At 39.0% G+C, this 21,035-nt stretch overlaps 2 protein-coding genes across 9 annotated transcripts in view; one reads left to right on the forward strand and one right to left on the reverse strand.

Moving 5' to 3' along the window:
* Window positions 1-21,035, forward strand: part of eif2d (eukaryotic translation initiation factor 2D) — a 47,426-nt gene that overhangs the window by 4,173 nt on the left and 22,218 nt on the right. For all 3 annotated transcript variants that reach the window (XR_014890109.1, XM_085258659.1, XM_085258661.1), the window contains exons 2-8: window positions 17,441-17,631; window positions 17,728-17,811; window positions 17,901-17,991; window positions 18,069-18,176; window positions 20,057-20,325; window positions 20,739-20,856; window positions 20,933-20,978. Coding sequence is in view for 2 of the 3 variants with exons in the window: in XM_085258659.1 (XP_085114785.1) it covers window positions 17,441-17,631; window positions 17,728-17,811; window positions 17,901-17,991; window positions 18,069-18,176; window positions 20,057-20,325; window positions 20,739-20,856; window positions 20,933-20,978 (907 nt within the window). In the remaining variant the exon portion in view is untranslated. The remainder of the gene's footprint in view (window positions 1-17,440; window positions 17,632-17,727; window positions 17,812-17,900; window positions 17,992-18,068; window positions 18,177-20,056; window positions 20,326-20,738; window positions 20,857-20,932; window positions 20,979-21,035) is intronic.
* On the reverse strand, window positions 2,036-15,538 carry LOC146550892 (uncharacterized). Of its 6 annotated transcripts, XM_085259119.1 has the most exons (5): window positions 14,048-15,412; window positions 5,623-13,627; window positions 3,927-4,041; window positions 3,707-3,810; window positions 2,036-3,602 (listed from the first exon to the last, which is right to left on the reverse strand). In XM_085259119.1, exons 2-4 carry the CDS (start codon window positions 12,814-12,816, stop codon window positions 3,752-3,754), a joined length of 7,368 nt encoding a protein of 2,455 aa, XP_085115245.1. In that variant the 5' UTR covers window positions 12,817-13,627; window positions 14,048-15,412; the 3' UTR covers window positions 2,036-3,602; window positions 3,707-3,751. The 6 variants fall into 6 exon arrangements, with proteins under 6 accessions (XP_085115245.1, XP_085115249.1, XP_085115246.1 ...); XM_085259122.1 differs by lacking the exons at window positions 2,036-3,602; window positions 3,707-3,810 and adding an exon at window positions 5,491-5,539 and having other exon boundaries at window positions 3,937-4,043; XM_085259123.1 differs by lacking the exons at window positions 2,036-3,602; window positions 3,707-3,810 and having other exon boundaries at window positions 3,908-4,043.

The following is a 21,035-nucleotide window of genomic DNA, read 5'->3' on the forward strand; positions in this document are numbered from 1 at the left end:
GTTAAACTTCATAGTTACACCTGGTAAAGCAGCAATGCTGATCGTTTTATTAAAGATGAAAGAATTTAGACAGTTTTTAATTCTTAGTGATGCTGCAGTGTTCGTTTGACCTGAAGACTACCGGGGTTTAGGACCCAGATTACTCCCAGATTTAAGAGCATCTTAGTCCGACAAACGACGGCCGCTTGCATGTTCTGCAAAAAAATGTGCTTTGTCGTGTATCTGACGGACAAACACCAAACCAGTTCCACATCACTGAAGTTGCACCATTTTTACAAACCAATTCTGGTTCATCTGTTTCACTCAACAATCGGCCATGTGCGTATGAAAACAAAGGCACTGCGCATGCGCGTTTTACTCATATTCTATCGCGATATTTCATTTTCCTATCGTTGCCTAACATTATACCGGTATTACCGTGAACGGTATAATATGGCCCAGCCCTATTAGACAGTTGAAGAGGTTGGCTAAAACGTGGATTTTTCTCTGACCCAGAGCTGTATGTCATCTCTTTTATAAGATTGCTGTTATGAGATGAATAGTACCTTTGGGACATTTTGGAGTTTGGAGCTCTTGAATCATATTTCCCTCCTGCATGCAGGTTGTAACTTGGGCCCTAGGAAAAACCGAGTTTCTTAATCCTGAGTTGAGGGTACTCTGAGGTTTCTGTTACAGAAAGAATGCTAACATAAACTCTGAATCTGTGTACCTATCATGCTTGCTGTCTGGTTTTCTTCTTCAATGAACTCCTAGTTTCTCTCGGACTCCTTCTGCTGCTCCTGAATCAACTGACAAGCATTTAGATTAATTTCCTCCCTCATGAGGTCCCTATCAAATCATGCAGTGGAGTGATTTAATATGATGTTTATGTTTTTCCAAACACCAGAATTCAAGGTCAGTCTTTATTTTTTGTACTTAGCGGAGTCCTCAGTCATCAATGTGAGGACAGACGCAGCGATTACACTGCCGATTTATTTCCAGCTCAGAATAAAAACTGTACACTACATCTTTCACAATGACTCTGTGGAGGGTAATGCAGCTGTCACACCATCAGCCAACAATAACTGTTTAAATAAAGCTTTGCACACGTAAACACACAATCATTTATGAGGTTGTAGTTGGAAAAAATGTCTGACACTGTTAAGATCTTGAACTTTATGTGAATATTTGAATAAAGATGAGACAGAGATAACTTTGAGATGATAAAACAGAGCCAAATGTAGTTTAAAGTGGGCTTTTAAAAGCAGGCTGCAGACAGTCTGACTGAATTTCATGTTGAAATAAATCCATATGTTGAAATATAGCCATTAAATTATGTTGAGCAATATTTTAAAAAGTATAATGTTTGAAAGTTCACATTCTGAATCTGTTGGGCTCTCAGACAACACTTCTGATGACGGGACAGGTAAAAAAATAAATAAAGTTCAAATTCTGCACCATGACACATTTTCTAGAGAATTTAGGCTAAAGCAGTTACCTACCTTTTGTATTCAGTTTCTGTTCCCTGCGTTTTCTCAGTGTCACTTTAATCAGAATACTTTATTAATCCCGAAGGAAATTAGGGAAGATATCAAATGTAGATGTCGCAGTCGCATGCATCCCATCCTTATTGAATTAACTTCATCAGACACATCGTAACCATAGCCAGTATAAAAGATTTATATATTTTATGCATGCATTTGATGGCCAATTAGACCAAGCTGGTTAAAATAACTCCCCCATCCCCTTTTCTCTATCATCATGGTGCGCACTGACACTCATCCTCTCCTGATGATGACTTTCATTTACTAATCACACATGATTATCTCAGAGAGAACATGTATCTGAGATAACATTTATTTCCATTTATGAGCCAAGCGAAGAGGACCTTAATCCACTCAGAGTTTATTGAACTTGGCTCCTAAGTGGCGGTAAATAATAACCCGCTGAAAGGAGCAGATGACTATTTTTTGGCAAGGTGACAAATGAAACTAGAAAGTGCATTTTCTGAAGAAACTGCAGTGTGAATGCTTGAATCTGAATGTATGCACTGAAATGAATTAATTGCTGAATGTTAAGTTAAAAATCTGAATGAGCTGGAAAATACAGAATTTTTAACCTGAAAATAAAAGTGCAGAACTTTTGAAAGCTGATGTTCACACAGAAGAAGTTGGAAAAAGCTAAGCATGTTTAAAATGTAAATAATAAAAAGATGAGTAATGACAAAAGAAAATTTAGAGTCAGAAAACCTCTGAATGAATATTAAAAGTTCATATTCTTCTAATTGAAATGAACTTAAAAGATGAACAAACATTCTGCAGAAAATACAAACTTTAATATACAGCATGATGTTTTTCAGACATATACACATGTGTATATCATGTTTAATAGTATTACAAACATCAATTTGTTTTGTATGTCATAGAAAATAACATAAAAATCTTAAGTCATATTTTACAGCTTCTTTCTGAAAAGGACTGGTAGAATAAAGAAAAATAACTAAATTAAATAACTAAATAAAAAATAATGAGCAACATATGAAATACATGAAAATTCAACTTTTAAAACCACAATCCTGAACCTTTAAATTGTGTTGGTTTCTTAGAACATGGCTGAACAGCTTTTTCTATCGGTCTACTTAATCTTCTGATCTGTCTACACATCTTTTTATTACTCATTCTTTTTTATGTTTTAATGTAAACAGAGTCCACACAGTGGTAAAAGAGAACTGTATAGAGATTTGTGAGTAAACTCAAATGAAAGCCTAAGGTGGTGACACAGTTTAACACATGCAAATAATCAAATAAACACATTAGTCCTTTTTGTGAACATGGATAAATAAGTATCAATACAGCATTGTTCAGCCATGCCACTAAATGCTTTTTTACACATTGTTTTAACCTGGGCTCAGACACAAAGTCCCAAATTTAGTTAGTCCCTGACTTTGAGTTGTGGTTATGACTAATTATTATACACAAGGCTTTATCTATCTAAACTCTAAGGACACAAATATGAAAAAACCTATACTTACCAGCTGATACCCCACACTACACACTAGGTGTGCCATGTGACCTGAAACTTTGGTACAAAATCATCATAATCATTCTGTTAACACTGTTTTTTAACACTGTTTGTGTTGCTGTTCAGCAGTTTAAAATGTTTTAGATTGGATTACATGGAATGAATTTGAATTTTCTTGGGGGGGTTTTGTATGTGTTTCGTTCTCAGCAGATTTTTTCTTCCATACTGTTGAATTCCAGTTACCACATTTCTGGTCATATGACATCCCAAGTGCCCACTTAAAAAAATCCCCACAGTTAATTCAACATTAAAACAAAATAAAAAAAATGTTAAATAAATAAAGGTTTGCTCTGTGATGAAATATTAAATAAGCATACATTGTACAGAGCACTAACAATGAAAACAATCCTTTAGCCTGTTGATCAGAGAGAGGCAGTCATTATGTCCATTTAAAACCTGTAATCACAGAGCACAATGTTTCTGTGAAACTATGAAGTCCCATATGATCCTCATCACGTCCAGTGACTTCAGAGTGGATCCTCCCTGTCATCCGGCCAGTGTTTGATGTGTGGCAAGCAGCACAGAAGCAGGATAGCTGAGGACTTTAAAAGAAGAGCAGAAAACGGGAACATATGTAGTTGTAAATGTAAATATCAGTGATACTTGTCTTGTCAAAGGGAATAAAATAATGAAAATGTTAACTTACACACTCATTTAGAGAGGATCTTGACACTGCACAGAGGAGGCACAGTCAGTCTGACAATGATGGTGATCTCCAGGGATGTTTTCCTGCAGCAACATTCCTGCCAACTGGCCATATGATCCAGAGTAGTTGGTTTGTAATGAACAGAAAGGTGTATATGTTAGGTAGTGTGCACTCAGAGCTGGTCCTAAGAAACAAACACATCCTGTAATAAACTGAATACCTGTAGTAGTGCTGCTGCAAATATGAAGCCCTTCTATCATGAGTGGTTTCAAAGAAGGTGTTTTGGAGGCTCGGTCACAGAAACTGTGCAGTCTGTTCAGTCCTGAGTGTCTCAGCTCTGATGGGGATGGATCACAGAGGGAAACACCTGAGTACAGACATTACAATACACTCTAACACTCCTAAGGTCAAGTGAAAACACAATTTAAACACTTCACAAAGAATGAATACATGTTTTCATGGAAATAATGTCATTAACCCTTTTTGTTGTGAGTAAATCTCACCGACTGCTTGTGGGACAAGCTAGAAGGAGGACTTATCACAGAATGTCTCCTGTGCTCCAGATGTGAAGTCTCACGCTCTGATCGTACGGCGATGAAGATGGTGATGATGAAGCCTCTCTGATCTGTGGCATTACAGTTTCTAGCTGCTATGTGCTTCACACTGTTGGATCTTACATGTGAAGCTTGGAGAAGACACAGGAGGACTGTGTCTCTCTTAAAAAAGAAAAAGAAAAAAGGAAACCTAACACCCCCCCCCCCCTCAGCTCCCACCGTAAACCCCCCCCCCCCCCCCCCCCCCCCCCCCACTCAACTCCCCAACCTCACACTATCCAATGTCTATACAAATGTAGGGTATCAGCTGGTAACAGAAAGCAAGTGTTACATATGTACTACTTATGTAACACTGCTGAAACATTTCTGGCCAGAAATGTGCAGTTATCAACCCAGACCCACCCTGATGATTGCACTGGCCGAAACATGATAAAAGCTCATAAAAATGTATGTTTCATCGAAAGATTTGTCCAAAAATATAATCGTATACTTTTGAAAAAGTTTAAAGTTTATAACAAACCAAAATAATAACATTTTTGTAAATAGTATTTCAAAATAGAGGCACACATAAAGTGGCTTAACTGTCATTATTGCTGTAATTAGGTTTGTTTGTTTGTTTGTTTGTTTGTTTGTTTGTTTGTTTGTTTTTTTGTTTGTTTAAAAAGCAACCTTTAGTCATTGTTGTTCTCTCAGAAACAATGAAGAAGCTGTTGAACATTTATGTGTTGTGTAGGCAATCCTCTGGTCCACCCTCCCTCCCTCCCAGCCACAGTGAGACTGGGGCAGCCTGGCAGGATGTTGAAGCCTGGCTGCAGAGAGGATATGCCTACACTATTCATTTTAAACTGCTATATTTGATTTTTCTGACATTTATAGGTTACTGTTAGTGAATTTTAGATTTTCTGTGATAAATAAAATTGTCATCTTTTACTGATATCATTACTTAATTCATGTAATTGTATTTTATGTAAACAATTCAACCATTATACTGCAATGCAGAGCGTCAACTTTTAAATATCGCTCTACTTTCTTAAGTCATTCAAAAATATAGATATTACTTACTGTATTCAAAGATCTAGATCATGAATCATCACAGGACAATACACAGTATACTGGGTCATGGTAACTATGGTAGGTCTTCATGACTCCAGAATGGAGACATCGATCTGACTGAGAAATGAAAATTAGGTCAAGCAGTGTGTTCTTCTCTGTGGTAGGGGCAGTGATTACCTGTGCGTATCCCCTAGACTCAAACAGCTCCAGGATTGGTTTGTTTGCACTGGATAAAACATTCTCATTAAAATCACCACAAACTATGATGGGATGACAGTCCATGATCTCCAATGAGTCTAATAGGCTTACCAGGTTTTTCAGGAATGGCCTCAGAGTGTAGTCTGGAGGTCTGTATACAACTGCAATCAGAGCACTGACTGGTGCTTCAACCTTTAAAGCCAGAAATTCAAGGTCAGTTACATTATGGATGTACTGTTTTTCATGCACTTGAATGTCACTTTTCACATAAACAGCAACTCCACCACCACTTCTGTTTGCCATCTGGGGAAAGTTTGTGTAGGACAGGTGTCTGTTGCGTTTGAACAAATTGTAATTTTCCAAGTGGAGACTCTCTGCGACAAAAGAGCCCCGCAGGTGTGTTTCTGTTAGGCACAAAACATCTGCTAGACACAATTCATGGTGACTTTTGATGTCATTAATGTGAGCTGGCAGTCCCTCTGTATTATGATGAACAATGGTGAAAACCTCTGACCTGCTCAGTGTTTGCCTCACGTGTAGAAGAGGCATCATGTCATCAAGGTTGGCTTGTCTCATGTTCTCAAGCGCTGCAGTGATTTCTGGGTTGGTGAATATTTTTTTCTCCTCCATATCAAGAAGATACAGTCCACTGAGAGACGTCACTCTACTGACAGCTACGTAGGCCATGCCGGGCTCAAAAATGCTCTTAAGAGAGACAACAGCTGATGTAGTTGTCATACCCTGTACCTTATGTATTGTACATGCAAAGGCCAGCTTCACTGGGAACTGTCTTCGTACCACTCCTTTCTGCTTCAGATTCTCCTCTGCTCTCTCAATGTACACCATGTCGTCTGCTGGTGTGCGGTTATTCTTTCCAGATGTCTCATTATCCATTTTAAGTCCAAGCTTGATGATGTGTTGGTCGTTTTCAGAGTGAACTACTCTAAGTAGTATTCCAAAAGCTCCATTAACCAAACCATTTTGTATGTCAATGTTTCTGGTGAGCATGACACGAGCTCCTTCTGCAACTTTCAGTGTGTCTGGTAACTCGTTTTTACCTCCTTTCAATGGTCTGTCTTGAAGTGCCATTCTGCCAGTTCTAGGATCTTTTCTATAATCATCTGCATGGATGTCAATGATATGAGTGTGGAGCAGAGCCAGTGTTGCAGAGTTGTGTGCATCCACTTCTTTATTAGTTGCAAAAATGTGCAACGCATCAGTTGGACAAAGGGCTGGTTCAGTTATGGCCTGTGACAACAAATTTCTATCTGCTTCGCAAAGCTCATCCAACTTTCCTTTCACACGAATTCTGTTCAGCATCTCTGCAAAGACAACATCATCTTTCTGACGCATAATCTCAGTCAGAGTGATCATCTGAAAATGCTCCCGCCACAGGTCGATCTCAGACGGGTCGTGCACACAGAGAGGTTTAGACTGTCGCACTGGGGGTAGCTGATAGAAGTCTCCGACAGCAATGACTGACATGCCTCCAAAGGGTCTCCGAGTCCCTTTGATCTGTTTGAGTCTTGCATCTACATATGCAAAGAGATGTCTTGACACCATAGACACTTCGTCAATGACGATTATTTCAGCATTCAAAAGTTCTGATCTGACTTCATCCAGCTGATTGCCAAGTCCCTGAATGGGAGGTTTTAAGCTTCTAGGCAGCTTGAGAAGAGAATGCAGTGTTGTTCCAGAAATGTTAAAAGCTGCAGTCCCAGTGAAAGCAGTTAACAGGACAGTGGGTTTTGATATGTCAACGTCGTCTGCATATCTGGGCACTTTGCTCAGTATCTTAGATGCTTCTGAGTAGATGCATTTGATAAGATGTGATTTTCCTGTTCCAGCACCACCATTAATATAAAAGAAAAACTGCTCTGGATTTAGAGCACAGACTCTTTTAATGCACCAGTCTCTAACTGCATAAAATATGCAGGCTTGCTTCTTGTTCAGATTCTGAAACATCTGACGTAACAATGTGGGATCAATAGCAGGGGGTTCCCTGATGGCTCTGACTTCTGTTGAAGCATCAGCCTGACGGCTGTAGTCGGGCACATCTTCCTGTTCATTTTCATTGTCTCGCTCTCTTTCTTGTTCGACAAGTGGCAACCTTACGAGATCTGATTCAGGTGCCAGATTACACCATTCGTCAGTCACACCTCTGTTCTGCTCATATTCCTCAACAGCGCTCTCGATCTCCTCACTGTTTTTCTCATATTTTTCTCTGTTTCTTTTGACAATGTGTTGCACGTACTCAAGATGGTCAGTACCTGGTAGCTGTACACAGCCAGCACCATAGAAAGCCTGATAGGTTGGCAACGATGGTGTTTTCAGTTCGTGGTCTGAACGATGAGGAAGGTACAGTTTAAGCAGTCTTCCGTAATATTGCTCTGGATGTTTTTCTTGTGAGCAGCGGTGAAATCTGATGATAGCAGGCTTATTGTTTTTGCGCCTTTGCACAAACCCCATCTCATTGAGAAGGGGCAAAACATCTTTACCTTTTTTCTGTTGGCCATAGACAATCCTGCAAGTAGCAGCAAAGTCTGCCATGCACATCTCCTCATACTCTGGTGTTTCAGGTCTGGCTTTGTATTTGTCATTCAAAGATGTCATCCAAACATTGGAAGACTCAGGTGTTGTGTTGTCCAGAACTGACAGGGGACGACTCATTTTCACAGGATTATCATCAGTTGGAATGAATATTACAGCACGTGAGCATTGCTTCATGTGAAGACCACATGCACGAGCAACACACTCCTGTGCACTGATCTCTCGCTTCTTTGAATATGCCTGCATGACGGCTCTCATTTCATCGCACTCATTTACACTGTCCTTATGGGAGTTCTCAATGACAGTTTTCAGGTACTCAGATAGCCCGCCCTCTTTTTTTGATATATATTTCATTAAATAATTTGCAGCACCAAAAGCATCTAAAACAAAGCTTATGTCGATATTACTGTTCCAGGCTTCAAGCAGATGTGGATTATAGCCGTTTATCCAAGAGTCTTTTGGATCACGCTTTAGTATGATCGTACTCCTCATGTTCATTTTATTCAGGTATCTCTCATATTCTGCATGTGTCAACTTGCATCTTTCCAAGAGCTGCTCTAAACTCATGGAAGCAGTTTCAGGTTCATTCAGCAGCTGGTTCAGTGGTCTGAGCTTGTTCTTTGCCGTTTCTACTTCCAGTGCATCATCCTCACTGGGTCTTGTGATCATTGTCTCATTGCAGGGTGGTTTGGGAAAACCAAAACGGCACCCGGAGCTTAAACTCCTAAAGCACGTCTTTGTGTGGTTCTTACTGTGTTTTTGCACTTCTGTTACTTTTTTGTACAGTTCAGGTTGTTTATGTGGATCAGGCAGCTGAGCTGTGATGTATTTGTTTATAAAATCAAGAACAGTTTGCTCATCATCCTCCTCAAACACAGGAGCACCTTCTACCCACAGGAGGCAGTGTATGTGTGGGCTTCCTCTGTGCTGAAACTCAACTCTGTAAAAGTAGTCAATGACTTTGCCAAGTGGCTCTGCGGGAGATAAGAGTAAATCTCTGAATAATGCTTCAACTCTCTTGTCAAACATGCGCATTGTTGTGACAGGATTGCTTCTCAGGATGTCACACTTTGCTGACCAGTCGAGTCCTTCAAAATTCACTTGTTCACCTTGCTGCCTTGTTATTGCCTCGATCACTTCAGGCCAGCGCATTTCAGCAGCTGAAAATGTGCAAAAGAACGTGGGAGTTCCCAACTGTCTGATCATGGCAAAAAGATCTCTTGTTGTTTTCTCCCAATAGGCTGGGGTTCCTCTCAGAGGCTGCATGAATCTCACTGCATCTTTATTTCGCACCAGTTTCTCCACCTCATGTTTATCTTGTAACATGCCTGAGGTTATTTTTCTACCATCTCTGGTCAGAGGCTTTGCCTTCCTTAACTGTACTGTCATGCTGGATGTAGCCAAGTGTATTTCAGTCACAAACTGTGCAAAGAATAAATAGTTTGTGTCTTTGGCAAAACGATCATCAATGCAGAAAAGTCTTGATTTGAAATACCCACTGGGGGATACTTTGATCAGCCTTCTTTCATCAAGTGTGTTTTGGCCTGTAGGAAACTGCACAGGGAAGGCCATGGCCTCCAGTTTAGGTGTTTTGAAAAAACTTATTGGATTGTTTCTCTCTGCAGGAGCAACAGAGTAGATTCCTTCACTGAAACATAATATCTCCTCAGCCACATCAGGGGGCTGCAAACAGGACTCGAGTGCAAAACCACCATTAGTCAGTCCATCTTCTTGCTCTGAATCATCTCTCATCTGTTCATGTGATTGTTCACCATCACAGGGTAACATGTCAATATCCTGTTCATTTTTATTTTGTGCTTCACTCAGTGCATTTTTCTCACAGCTGTCAATTTCCATTAAATCAGCCTCATCATAATCGTCCTCATTCATGTTTTCATCATCATCATCATCTTCATCAGGAAGTGTTGGGTCACACAGCTCAGGATCATCTCTGATGCTCACATCCTTATACTGTGGATGAATCTGCTTGAGTTTATGCAGTGCTTGCACAAGTTTAGACCAGCTTACAGTCTGAAACAGCTGATGACCTTTGTAAGACAAGCGTCTCTTCAGTTTTACTCTCATGATCTGAGAATTAATTCTTAATCGAGGCAACGCTTCAACAGTTTCCTGTACCTCTGATGGGACACAGACCACATTTCCTCTAATTGCTCTTTGTCTGCCTTTGGGAAGAGGAATGATCTTGGCAAATGGTATGCACTTGGCTATGAGATGTCTCTCCAGTATGTTGAGATCAGACAGTTCAGGTGGAGTATCAGCAAGATCCAGTTTATTGGCAACAGCAAGCGCTGGCATGGATCCATTTTTAAGATGATTGTGGCAGGTGTGACAAATCCACTCTCTCTTTCTCTCATCGGGAACATTGCACTGCTCATTTCTGCAGTTTTCATCACAAACATGAACAAATCTTCCAGTCAAACATGTTGCAACTACATGTGGGTTTTTGACATACTTTGACCTTGTGCAGGGTCGCACTTGGTTTGGAAATGAAGCCTTGAAGCATACAGTACATGGGTATGATGGTCCAGCTTTGATTTGTGATTTGAACACAGATATGGCCTCGTTGATCACACTGTTGTCACTCTCTTGGGTTTGTCTGTTCACCCATCTGTATTTCCTTTTTATTTTCATTGCACATCTCATGTTGTGCATAATCCTGAATGCAAGATTACTTTGATACCTGTCTCGCATTAGTTGTTTCATTAGTTGTCTGTGTCTTACTCTGAATGCGTTATCACGTGCATAACGCTGAGTCACTCGAGATCTCTGTCTCTCTCTGAATTCAGGGTTTTCTTGATACCTTTTAGTTATATAGTTTTTTTGTTTTTGTCTAAATTCAGCATTGTCACAGTAGCGTCTTTTAATATATTGTTGTTGTTTCTTTCTAACTGTAGCATTCTCAGAAAAACGTTTTTTAACATATTGTTTTTGTTTCTTTCTGAATTCATCATTTTCACAGTAACGTCTTCTAATATATTGCTGTTGTTTCTGTCTGAATTCATCATTTTCACAGTAACGTCTTCTAATATATTGCTGTTGTTTCTGTCTGAATTCATCATTTTCACAGTAACGTCTTCTAATATATTGCTGTTGTTTCTGTCTGAATTCATCATTTTCACAGTAACGTCTTTTCATATACTGTTGTTGTTTTTGTCTAACTTCAGGATTGTTTTTATATGTCTCGCTTGTGCAAGATTTTTTCTTTTCTTTGTAATCTTTATTTGAAGCATACTTTTGTCGTTCTTTCCTTTTTTGGTTTTCTTTTCTCTGATTTCTGGGTTTCTCTGATGCCATTAATCTTCTTTTCCTTTTTTGCCTTTGTTGTTTATTAACTTTTTTCACTTTTTGTAAAACTATATCAGAAAGGTCACAGGCAGCAACATTTGTTATGGCAGCATTTGATTGACATGAAAAAGCATCACTTGATGGAAGGAAACTTAATTCACTGCATAGTTCTTCAGTTGGTATATTAGGAGGTTCATTCTGATCTTCATATGATGTGAACTGAGTCATGTGGACTTCTTTTTGTTTCACCAGTGGCGTACAAATGGACATTTGACAAAAGATATTTTCAGTCGGATCAGTGGTTGTGTTTCTCCTTGGAGTAGAGGGGTTTGCTTCATCAACAGTTGTATCAGAGTGAGTAGGTGCCACAGCAGTGGCAGCTGTTGGTCTGCAGACTGTGTCTGTGATAGTATCACTCAGGTTGACTGTGCTCATACTGTAGAACTGCACAGGCTTCAGTTCATAGTTACAAGAGGGTGATATCTCCATCATTTCATAAGAATCTTGGAGCCTCTTAATCATGTCACTGAGGAGTGTGAATTTCAGCATCACAGCTGTACCACGATTACGTGACTGTAGTAGTAGAGGAAGACCAATGGGTGTTCTGGGGTGTGGGTCAAAGAAACCATATATGCCTGATGTGGATCTGAACACTGCGATACACAATCCACTCATAATCAGTAAGGCATACTGCACATCTGACAACAGGCAGCTCAGTCCTGCTTCTAAGCTCAGAAAGGTATCTACTGCCTCCTCTGGAGGTTCTTCAAATGTCCCATACCGGGAAGGCTGTGTCATGTTGACATGATACATAGACCTGCGAGCATCAACTTTGTCTGGCAGCTCATCGGTTGCCAAATGAATATTTTTAGGAAATCTTTTCTTGGCCTCTTTGTACATCACATCACCTTTATCCAAGACCAGATTAAGGTCAGCTGTAGTCATGTTTTCATTCTCATGAAGGAAAGCAAGAAATGTGAGTGAGTTACATGTGCACTGCTTGTTTCTGGAGTCTCCATATTTAGGATGAGCCTGGCTGCGAGATGCACAGACATGTATAACAGAGGGCTGGTTTTCAAGGTTCAGTCTTTCTGCATGAGATGGTCCTGCCACATCACTGTGACGGCCTCTTTTCACAATATCAGCATAACCCACCTGTGGGGCACTTGAAACCTCATGTTGGTCTCTGTGGTTTACCAGATGTTCATTAAATTCATGCTGCAATCCAGTCTTCACAGCATCTGCATAGGATATCTGTTGTACATGTGCAGGAACATGTTGACCTGCCTGTTTGACACCATCAGCATTGGTCTTTGCAGACACAAAGTCTTCTGCAGAGCTCTGAGGAAAATCACACTCAGCTTGTTCACATGTTGGTACTTTTTGAAACTCATGGAACTTCTTCCAGCGTTGTTTTGCAGCTTGTGACTTTTTCTGCTTTTTTGGCATTTTTACACACCTTTAAGTGTTTCTGTTAGTCTTTAGAAAATGTATTTGAAAAATAAGAGTGGCACACAGCAATGTTTTCTTTGTCTTTATATTTCAGTTTTTATTTCTCAGAAACAGATGTCTTTGTTTGTTTGACAGTTTGTTCGTCAGTCGAGAGAATAATATGCACTCTCTTTATTGGCTTGGCACAACTTAGCAGCAAGCCCAGAATGAAAAACAGGTAGAGAGAAACTTTAGAAGAGAGAACAGACAGAGCAGGAGAGACACGGCTGGGAAATCACAATCAAACCGTGAATTAGAGTTTTCTTTGTTTGTTCAGTTTGTTCTCAGGTAGAGGCAATATATGCACTCTTTATTGCTTTAATGGCTTGGCGTTTTTCAGCAGCAAGCCAAGAGTGAAAAACAGGTAGAGAGAAAATTTAGAAGAGAGAACAGACAGAGCAGGAGAGACACGGCTTTAAATCAAACCGCAGAGTTTTCTTTGTTTGTTCAGTTTGTTCATAGGTTGAGGCAAAATATGCACTCTTTATTGTTTTATTGGCTTGTGCATTTTTCAGCAGCAAGCCAAAGAGTGAAAAACAGGTAGAGAGAAAATTTAGCAGAGAGAACAGACAGAGCAGGAGAGACACGGCTTTAAATCAAACCGCAATAAGATTCTTGGTTTGGCAAAATTTCTCACAAACCACAGAGTGAAATACAGATGGAAAGAAGGCAGAGACAACAGGTGGAGCAGGACAGAGGATAGAGGGGTTGGGGGGTTGGGATGTGAGAGAGAAGACTGGAGATCTGGTCCTTGTTCTTCTTCTGCACACTGTGAACAAAAAACAAGAAAAAATAATAATTTTATTAAAATGATATCACATGGTAATTGTATAAACTAATTGTGACTACTGAAAAAGGACAAAATAAATATACTGCCGTCGGCTGCCACGTGCAAAAAGTTGCATAATTGGGCACTTTTTAAAAGAATAAATATTTAATTAAATTCAGCAATAATATTTTTAAATACAAATATGATTGAGTGAATTGTTAACTAATCACATGTAATGTGCAAAAATGTACGAAAAAAATATTTTAGCCCAATTGTTAAGCTGAACTTATGTGTATTTATTATAAAAATGTGTTTAAAAGGTCTAGCACAAAGTTTGAACCCATCACTTTAAAGCTTATATTAGTCAGACTCTTTTTTTTTTATTTTGGTGTACTTCTCTAACAGTATGTGCACACCTACCAGGCAAAGCACAGATGTGAGTCAAGTTCCTGAAAGTGTAAGACGAGAAATAACATGTTAGTTGTCTGTACAGTGTTATCAGACTAACAAAAAAACAAAGCCCACACGACATGATACACTGAACTTATAGTCAGCAGGGTAATTATAGAGTAATATAGCACACCAGCTGATACAGCAGCCATTTTATAATTCAAACTAATTAACTGAAGTATTTATTTAAGTACTTATATAAGGCTACTGTTAGACTGTTACTAGCCTTAGCATCGCTGCTAACGCTAGCATTCCTGCTAGCGTTAGCACTTCAGTTAGTGTTAGCACTGCTGGTAGAACTAGCACTCTTACTGTTAAAACTGAGGCACAATGGCAATAATAAAGCTCATTTGTTACTTTTGTCTCACTGACCGCCAATAAATATCACAGGAATATCACAGGAATATTCTTTTTGTCAGTTAAAAACTGCTAAGGCTAGTGTTGGCACTATAGCTAGCGTTAGCATTGATGCTAGCATTAGCATCGAAGCTAGCATTAGCACTGCTACTAACAGCAAAAGTCATGAAGTACTCTTACTGTTAAAACTGAGGCACAATGGCAATAATAAATCTCATTTGTTACTTTTGTCTCACTGACCGCCAATAAATATCACAGGAATATCACAGGAATATTCTTTTTGTCAGTTAACAACTGCTAAGGCTAGTGTTAGCACTATAGCTAGCATTAGCATTGAAGCTAGCGTTAGCATTGAAGCTAGCGTTAGCATTCCTGCTACTAACAGCAAAAGTCATGAAGTACTCTTACTGTTAAAACTGAGGCACAATGGCAATAATAAATCTCATTTGTTACTTTTGTCTCACTGACCGCCAATAAATATCACAGGAATATCACAGGAATATTCTTTTTGTCAGTTAACAACTGCTAAGGCTAGTGTTAGCACTATAGCTAGCATTAGCATTGAAGCTAGCGTTAGCATTGAAGCTAGCGTTAGCATTCCTGCTACTAACAGCAAAAGTCATGAAGTACTCTTACTGTTAAAACTGAGCCACAATGGCAATAATAAATCTCATTTGTTACTTTTGTCTCACTGACCGCCAATAAATATCACAGGAATATCACAAGAATATTCTTTTTGTCAGTTAACAACTGCTAAGGCTAATGTTAGCACTATAGCTAGCATTAGCATTGAAGCTAGCGTTAGCACTGCTGCTAACAGCAAAAGTCATAAACCTATATAAATAGTAGCAAAGGTTATTCTTTTTTTGCTTTCTTTATTCTTTGAACTCTGTTGAACTTTAAAAAGACTTGATATGTGAGTTTAAATGTCAAACATGTATTTTTACCATCATAAAATTAAAACAGTGCTGTACTGAATGTATTGTACTTACCACAGCAGAGAGCAAAGCGGAATGACAACCGTTGGTGTAGTGATTAGTTAAAGACCGATGAGGCGTTCAGGTGGTGCTTGGAAATTTGTGCATCAGTTTGAACATCAATAATGAGCATATGAAAAAAATACACAAGACTTACCAGCATACAAATTGGTACTTTTTCTCTTTATGTCACTCATTCGCTTATACTCAGGAAAGAGGGCAACTGGCATTAAATGAGCAAATAAAAAGTCATCATCTTGAACTGTTTTATGGATTTTATTTTAAGACTACTTTGAGCGTATTTGTGGGGAGATAAACTATACAGACTAAAAACAGAGACATTAAATGAGATTAGATTATTTAAAATGTGGGAAAATACACTACAGACAGGTAGATGCTGTGAGCTTTAATTATCCAGTCAGAAAAGATTATTTTAAAGTCATCAACTGACTCAAACTGCCCAGATCTGAAAAACCTGTGTGGAGAAGACAAGTCCACCAATACACAATCAACTTGAATTTAACAGGGCAATAATTCAGGGCTCTATTCAGTTAGCCTATACTAACTACTGACATACTGTTAATCTGTGGCAAAAGCCTGTCAAACCTGTCTTATTGTACCTATTGAAAAAGTTAATCTTACTACAACTGCTTAGATATAACACACATTTTTGATTTAATCTTGGCAGAGAGAGAGAGAGAGCTCGTTAAGCAGGCAGGTGTGAGCCTGGTTGCTATAGTGACTGCACCCAATGGCTCCATACACACGACACAGACATGCACCTCACTTTTGCTGCTTAAAATGAACAGAAAAGTCAGGCCCAAACAAATCGTTCCCATATGAAAAGTACAAGTCGTATTGACGAAATTCTTTCACCGTGAGCGACAGCAGCTTCTAGTCTACTGAATTCTCAGTTTTCATGCCTGTGGAGTTTATTATATGGACGTGGTGACAGTGGAAAGACACCATGCGGTTCTGATTTTCAAACGAACCTTCTGAGCCCTTTTAACATTAGAGTCTATGGAAGAGTTGGAGGGAGGAGGCTGTGCATTGGTGACATTTATGAAAGAACCATAACACCTAGTACAATAGTAAACACATTGGATGAAAGAGGACAGCGATGGCTACATTTTGAGGGTAAAATCATACCTGTAGAGCAAACGCTGCGGACACAGCAGCAGTTTTAAAAAAGATTTTAAGATTAATTTTTTTGCTCCTCTCACTCTAGAAGTTGAGCTGTCTCACTCTAGCCCCAACATTCCGTCCCATACACACCCATTATAAACTCTGAAACGGCTGAAAAAACATCATGAAACTTAAACTGGAACTGAAGAAAAAGTATAATAGATATTGAAAAGATAAATACAAGTTGAATAGTTGAATGTCTTGTCTTCGTTTTAAAGTTTGAATGGTGGCTCTATGTCAATGTATGTGGAAGTAGATACAGTTTAAAGAGGAGGAAGTTGAATGAGAATTTGAAGGGTCTCCCCATTGAAATACATTATAAATTTTTGTTGAAAAAAGTTGAATAAAATTAAAAATATAAATGTTAAAAATGAGAAAAAATAGAAGCAATGTTGTCCAAAAGAATAGGAATCTAACGGTGTTTGAATGGTTTTTCTAAGTTGAACGGTTTTGAAGGAGTAGGCTTTCAAAAAACGTACGGAATAGATAATAATAATAAAATATAATAATAAAGATTACAACAACAATACTGTGAATGCTTTTCAAGCATTCACACTAACTAATGTTTTAGAGGAAAAGTATAGTTTTGACAAGCTATTATAGCTGATAGCTGAAAAAAAAACAAATAAATAAAATATAAATTTGGATTCTAAAAAAAAAATCTTTTAACAAATAAATGGATCAATTTCCTTGAGTTGAGCATAAAAATAGTGTGGGTCATGGTGCAGTTAAGCCAAGCATAAACAGGGTAATCTGTTAAGATATTATCAGATAAATTGAAATGGTATATTTTTAAAACATCTGTTCGTGTGTATTTTATCTATTTCTGTGTTGTTGCCTTTAGGAGAAAGCTCAAAGCTGACTTATCCGCGGCCTTTCCTTTGCTGTCTGCTGATGAACTGTCTGAACTGGTCCCCAATAAAGAGGAACTAAATGTTCTCAAGAGTTATGCACACAAGGGAGATGCTGTGACAGTTTATGTTCTTCATAAAAATCCAGTGTTCTTTGAAGTGGATAAAAAACTTTTTCCTACTGGTAATTAAACTGCAATGAACGCACTAATATGGGATACAATGGGATGACTGATCTGCTCTTAAGTAACTTTTTTTTTTTTTTTGTCATATTTATTAGTGTATGTTCTTTGGCGATACCCCGCTCTCCTCCCAGCCTTCAAGACATGGCCTCCTGTTCTTCAGAAATTGACTGGAGGGGCAGGTATGCTTTTTTTTTTGAGGTGGGGGATCAGTGAATCGTGTGCAAATGTTTTGTGCAAAGTTATGAGAGAATATTGTGCTTTTCCAAAGATCTCATGCTCCCAGGTGTGGTGGTGCCTTCATGTGGTCTCCCAGATGTGAAACAGGGAGACAGCTGTGCTGTTACATTAGTGAACAACAGGTATGTTATATTAAACACTTTTGGAAGACCTTTCCTAAAAAATGTAAGTGTGACTGTGTCCTTCGGGTTGTTCCTAGAGCACCTGTTGCAGTTGGGACAGCTGCTGTGTCCACTGAACAGATGCACTGTTTGGGTATGAAAGGAAGAGGAGTCTGCATTCTTCACACGTACATGGATTATCTCTGGTGAGTCGCTTTCACCTTAAAGCATTGAATTGTTTTGAATTTAAGTTTAGTGGCATTATTGATTAGTGTCGTTTCACTCCATTAAATTGAAGGCTACAGTTGGCAGCTCCTTAGCTTAGCATGAAGACTCTAGCAGGTGGAGAATTTTTGGTGTGTTTTTTCTCAATAACTAGGGCAGTGAATGTTTGAAGTTGCGTGTCTCTCAGTGTTGGCCAAATTGGTGACCTGTGCTGGGTGTATCCTGGCTTGCACCTCTGACAGCTGGGTGTTGGTTCAAACCTGCTTCTCAGGCTTTCTCCAGGCATGTTCTCCCTCTGCCCATGTAGGCTACTTCCCACAGCTCACAGCTTGGTTATTTAGTTTATTGGTGATTCTAAATTTGCCATTGGTTTGACAGATGATGCAAAAAGTGATGCAAAAATGGAAAAAAAAAAAAGTGATGAAAAAAAAAATGAAGCACTTACACAACAAGGACCACCTGTCTTCTTTTCCTTATGAGGATATTCCAAAAACAGTGAAGATGAAACTGATAACATTTGATCATTGTTTGTTAGTGATGCACATTATGTTTTTGCACATCATGTCTGCCCGTCCCACTCTCCTAAACGCAGTGGCTTTGAAATTTATCAAGGCTTTTTCGGAAATGAACTCATGACATTTTGGCTATAAAAGGTCCTTTTGACCTCATGTCCATCCCATTCCTGTGACTATATCAGGAACGCTTGGTGAACTTCAGATTTGGCATGAATATTTATTTGGACTCAAACATCAACAAATTAGAGTTTGGTAAATTGGGAAAAAATTCCCGCAAATAAAATGACATTCTGAAATAATGACATTTCACATTTGATTAGATATTGCATTAGTGATGCTTATATTTAGTGCCCATCTATTAGTTTAATTTAATCTTCATTACACACAGTGCACTCACGGGACACTTCATTAGGTACACCTTGCTAGTACTGATTTGAACCCCCTGTTTTGCCTTCAGAACTGCCTCAATTCTTTATAGCAAGGACTCAACCAGGTTGTGGAAACATTCCTCAGAGATTTTGGTCCATATTAATTTGTTGGCAGCACATCCATGATACAAATCTACTGTTCCAGCACATTCCAGAGGTGCTTTATTGGATTGAGATCTGGTGACTGGAGGCCAACTGAGTACAGTAAACTGTTCAAGAGCACAGTTTGAGATGATTTGAGCTTTTTGACATTTATTTTCCTGGCAGCAGACGTAAAAAGGTGGATACCCTGTGGTGATAAATAGGCAGGCATGGTCACCATCAATAGCCAGATAAGCTGTGGCATTTCCATCACCAGCAGCCTGAACCAAGGCAAAAGTTATCCATGCTTTCATGTTGTTTATGCCAAACTCTGACCTTACATTTGAATGTTGCAGCAGAAATGGAGAGTCTCCAGACCAGGTGACACTTTTCCGTCCAATCTGGGCGAGCCCATGTGAATTCAGTTTCCTGTTCTTAGCTGACATGAGTCTCACTTTTTGTGGTCTCCTGCTGCTGTAGCACATCTGCTTCAAGGTTTGACGTGTTGTGCATTTAGAGATGCTCTTCTGCATTATAAGTGATTATTTGATTTGAAGTGTTCTCTTCATCAAAGGAGTCTGGCCTTTCTCCTCTGACCTCTGTAATAAAGAAGGCATTTTGTGTTACTGAATAGCTGAATAACTGTATCCAGTAAAGTGGCTACTCATTAGAACTGTTTAAAATAAAAGTACTGATGCAGGTAAAAAGAACTGTATTTTGTTTGTGGTGAGTTTGTCCGATTTGAGTTTGAACAAGCATTCGTTTAAACTGCAAGTTGATTGGCTGGTGGAGGCAAAAAGTCAAAATGCTCTAATGCCAGTTTCATATCCTTTTCAGGGCTTTTGGAGATAAGTCAGGTCCTCCTTCTTTACCAGATGCAGAAAGTGAAGCACATGGGGAGAACGGTGAGGAATGTAAAATCAGTGACAAAGAGGAGGAGGAAGTTGATAAGTGTGTGGAGGAGCAGCACAGTCCAGAGGAAACGGTCACAGATCAAGCCCAGTCTTGTTTTGAGGAGCTGAGCTTAGTTGAACAGGATGAAGAGAAGGGCGAAAAGAACAATGAGGAGGAGGAGGAGACCCAGGATGAGCAGAAAACACCACAAGGTACCAGATGTACAACAAAAGTCGCCTTGAGGCTTGAGGTGACTTTTGAATAGATGTAATCAAATTCTCTCACATATTTTCCTTGATGTAACAGGATGATGGTAAGTGCAAGGATCAGAAGTGTTATTAATAAAAATGAAGTTATAGATTTACCATTAAATTACTTCCCACCAAAGTTGTTCTGAATCTGCTTTTAATAATACTTCGCCAAAACCTCAAATACTTTAATCCCCGATTTAAATCTGATTGACGTAATGACTACTAAATGGTTGCAGGGCAGGCTCGATGACTTTGTTGGGTTTTTTTTGTGAACATGTGGTTTTGTTATGTTAATTCAGCTGTGGAATACTTTTTTTTTTTTTTTGCATGCTCAGAGAAAAGTATGTAATACAGGTCATGCCTTGTTTTCACAGAGGTAATGGACGCCATGCTGTTGCAGTGCTTTCTTCATGCCTTAAAGAGCAAGGTGAAGAAGTCAGAGCTCCCCCTACTGACGAGTACATTTCTCCGCAACCATATGTTTTCTTGCTGGTAATGTATAAATCACCTTTGTAGAAGTTTTAAGGGGAAAGAAAAATTATTGCTGAAAACACCTTGTATTTTTCAGCCCAAGTGGAAAGCAACTTGATATCAAGAAGTCGAGCTATAAGAAGGTATCATGTGTCCAGCTTGTGACATTGAACACATTTTAGTATGAAATGCATAACCTC

The sequence above is a fragment of the Mchenga conophoros genome, linkage group LG20 (assembly GCF_057382185.1).
Source record: "Mchenga conophoros isolate Kocher_MC1m ecotype Shallow Benthic linkage group LG20, M_conophoros_male_GT1.1, whole genome shotgun sequence".
NCBI lineage: Eukaryota > Metazoa > Chordata > Actinopteri > Cichliformes > Cichlidae > Mchenga > Mchenga conophoros.